The 3,719-nt window shown below is 43.5% G+C and overlaps 1 protein-coding gene across 1 annotated transcript; it reads left to right on the top strand.

Moving 5' to 3' along the window:
* Positions 1–220: 220 nt before the first annotated feature.
* On the top strand, positions 221–2,230 carry LOC102288936 (the record flags this gene model as incomplete). The annotated part of the gene is made up of 2 exons (XM_005917001.3): positions 221–1,608; positions 1,698–2,230. Coding segments are annotated over exons 1-2 (1,220 nt in total), but the record flags the coding sequence as incomplete, so codon positions are not given.
* Between the last annotated feature and the right edge of the window lie 1,489 nt (positions 2,231–3,719).

The following is a 3,719-nucleotide window of genomic DNA, read 5'->3' as shown; positions in this document are numbered from 1 at the left end:
TATCTGGGAATTCTGGAGGGAGGGGACTGTGATTGAGGGCCATCTAAGTTTGCCATCTTAGGGAGAAATGACACATGGGTATATGTCCTTTGTTGCTAAGATTTATTGATAAAAACAGTACAAAAAACCAACCATTTGTACACATATTTACAAATAATAATAAAAAGTGAGTGAGTACAAACAATTCAACATTTCCAGCAATCACTCACAATCCTGGCACTGCCATGGTATCTGTAGTCTGCATTTACCACATGTGTATCTTTTGCAGTGAACACATCGCACAGTGGCATGATTGTTCTTGCAGTTGTGTTTGACCTGACACGAGGCTCTTTTTCCAGGGCTAGATGTGTCCGAAGGTTGTGTCTGAAGCAACTGTTCTTTTCTTGCCTTCTTCCCAGCTACATGAGAGCGAGCCAACTCTGTTGCAAGCGCCACCAGGAAGTCCACCCGTCTTTCCTTCGTCCCGGTGCATGCTTGATACAGCACATGTGCATTCAGTGCTGCCATGTCAATCATGTTATAAAACACGGCGACTGGCCAGCGCCGTGTTCCTTTGCGGACAGTGTACTCCCGAACCATCTGGTCCATCACATCCACGCCACACTTTGTTTTGTTGTAAAGGGTGACAGTGTTTGGCTTCCTTTTGGTGGTGTTATCAGTCTGAACCACGCCGTGCATGCTGCTAAGAATATAGACTGTCTTCTTCCGTTTGGCCGCATACGCCGTCAGCGTGGCAGCAGAGGTTGAAAACACCTAAGAAATAAGATAAATTGTTATTTCCATAGCCCTTTTACACACAATGAAACACATAAACATAGAACCACAAAAGACCTGCAACATACCTGAGTGGTGAATGCATTGCGATCTGTCTGTCTAGTGGATTGAGGAATTTCCCTGCGAATCCTGTTGACTGTGCCGAGGATGGTGGTTTTCCGTCTAAGAAGTTTTTGTGCCAGTGAAAGCGATGTGAAAAAATTGTCCGTGGTAACATTTCTGCCCTTGTCTAGGAATGGTTCCATCAGCCTCATTACGACATTTTCAGAAAGTCTCTCCCCAGTGGGACGACTGGGGTCCTTGCCAAGATATGGGAAGACATTGCAAATGTACTTGGATTTTAGGTCCACCCGCTGTGATCGAGCAAAGACTGACAAGTTTGCTGCAATTTCCAGTGTGTGGGGATCATTTGTCACCAACTGCATCACGTGCTACAACCCTGGTCTACATATCACCATTGATGAACAGCTTTTCCCATCAAAGACTCGGTGCAGTTTCCTGCAGTATATTGCAAGTAAACCTGACAAGTTTGGGATCAAGTTTTGGGTGGCTTGCGACCTAAAATCCAAGTACATTTGCAATGTCTTCCCATATCTTGGCAAGGACCCCAATCGTCCCACTGGGGAGAGACTTTCTGAAAATGTCGTAATGAGGCTGATGGAACCATTCCTAGACAAGGGCAGAAATGTTACCACGGACAATTTTTTCACATCGCTTTCACTGGCACAAAAACTTCTTAGACGGAAAACCACCATCCTCGGCACAGTCAACAGGATTCGCAGGGAAATTCCTCAATCCACTAGACAGACAGATCGCAATGCATTCACCACTCAGGTATGTTGCAGGTCTTTTGTGGTTCTATGTTTATGTGTTTCATTGTGTGTAAAAGGGCTATGGAAATAACAATTTATCTTATTTCTTAGGTGTTTTCAACCTCTGCTGCCACGCTGACGGCGTATGCGGCCAAACGGAAGAAGACAGTCTATATTCTTAGCAGCATGCACGGCGTGGTTCAGACTGATAACACCACCAAAAGGAAGCCAAACACTGTCACCCTTTACAACAAAACAAAGTGTGGCGTGGATGTGATGGACCAGATGGTTCGGGAGTACACTGTCCGCAAAGGAACACGGCGCTGGCCAGTCGCCGTGTTTTATAACATGATTGACATGGCAGCACTGAATGCACATGTGCTGTATCAAGCATGCACCGGGACGAAGGAAAGACGGGTGGACTTCCTGGTGGCGCTTGCAACAGAGTTGGCTCGCTCTCATGTAGCTGGGAAGAAGGCAAGAAAAGAACAGTTGCTTCAGACACAACCTTCGGACACATCTAGCCCTGGAAAAAGAGCCTCGTGTCAGGTCAAACACAACTGCAAGAACAATCATGCCACTGTGCGATGTGTTCACTGCAAAAGATACACATGTGGTAAATGCAGACTACAGATACCATGGCAGTGCCAGGATTGTGAGTGATTGCTGGAAATGTTGAATTGTTTGTACTCACTCACTTTTTATTATTATTTGTAAATATGTGTACAAATGGTTGGTTTTTTGTACTGTTTTTATCAATAAATCTTAGCAACAAAGGACATATACCCATGTGTCATTTCTCCCTAAGATGGCAAACTTAGATGGCCCTCAATCACAGTCCCCTCCCTCCAGAATTCCCAGATAACGACTCAACGACCCAATTTACATATGAATGACTAGACAATTTAGCTTCCACTTGGCTGAAGCTAAAAGCCTACCAGCCATTTGGCTGCTCTCGGGTTTTATAGGTAGAAAAGGTAGAAGCCTGGGGGTGCTAGTGTTAATGTTATTACATTCCATTGGATGATATTACTTGTGCTTATAATTTAGCTCATGCTCTGTGGATAAAAATGCAGCTGACTGTACTTGGTGGATGCATCACTGAAATAACTTGAAAAGGAAAAAAAATGAAAGGTTTCAATATTACGTTTTTTTACATAGAAAATTGGAACAATCAACCCACATGTGTAGGTAATATATATGCAACCCAACCGTGCAGGGGCCTCCTTATACTCCGGACTCTGCGTTGTGTAATTTTTGTGTTGGATTGGGGTGCAGAGTAGAGAGACCAGTCGGACACAGGCGTTGAATTTGTGGCTCGGACCGCGCCATTATTTAGACACTGGGGCATAAACCCCTCCAACTCTCCTGTTGGCCCTTGCAAAGCAATAACAGTAAACACTGCCTAAGTGCAACAACAAAACAACAACAACAACAAAAACCCACATTGTGTAAACATGTAATTAACTCACCTTTACAACATTCCTTGGTTTCATGTATCGCATTTGACGTGAAAATAACATAACAAGACTACTACCAAACTCTAGCTGAATAGCTAATGCTTTGTCTTACAATACTTTGCCTGCACAAGTGCTCTGATAACAAGCGGAAATGTAGGCCATAAACACAAACTCCTCACACTCTAATCGGACAGTACATGAACATATCAATAAACGCAATACATACATAGTTTGACTGGACAATCGCCATCTTACAAAGTAGAATACTTATTTTTAAACAAAACCCATGCGGGATGTCACTGATGGTGCTTACCAAACACTGAGCCAATATGGCGCTTGCGCGAGAAACTTGAACAACGGTGTCCTGTAGAGGACAAATAGTTGAAATTGCACAAATCTACAGTGTATATTCAGCTCAACAGCGACACCCTGTGATTTATTTAAGTTATTACCTTACATATACAAAGTAAAAAAAGGAAAGGGCAGAACTGCTCACTGTTAGGATGCCTGGGTCGTCGACCCAGGGCTTTTGAGTTTATATTATTTATACTGTCTAGTTTTTGGTTTCTTTGAGTTCTATCTAATGGCTTATGTCTCTGTCTTCTTTAGTTGCTCTGTCTCCCCTATCACCTGCATCCCCTTGTCTAGTTCGTGTCTGTGTATCTTAAGTTCC

The sequence above is a fragment of the Haplochromis burtoni genome, unplaced genomic scaffold (genome assembly GCF_018398535.1).
Source record: "Haplochromis burtoni strain Fernald_Lab_line unplaced genomic scaffold, NCSU_Asbu1 Contig_612, whole genome shotgun sequence".
Lineage (NCBI taxonomy): Eukaryota > Metazoa > Chordata > Actinopteri > Cichliformes > Cichlidae > Haplochromis > Haplochromis burtoni.
Note: the sequence above shows the minus strand (reverse complement) of the source record. Positions and strands in the feature narration are given on the sequence as shown.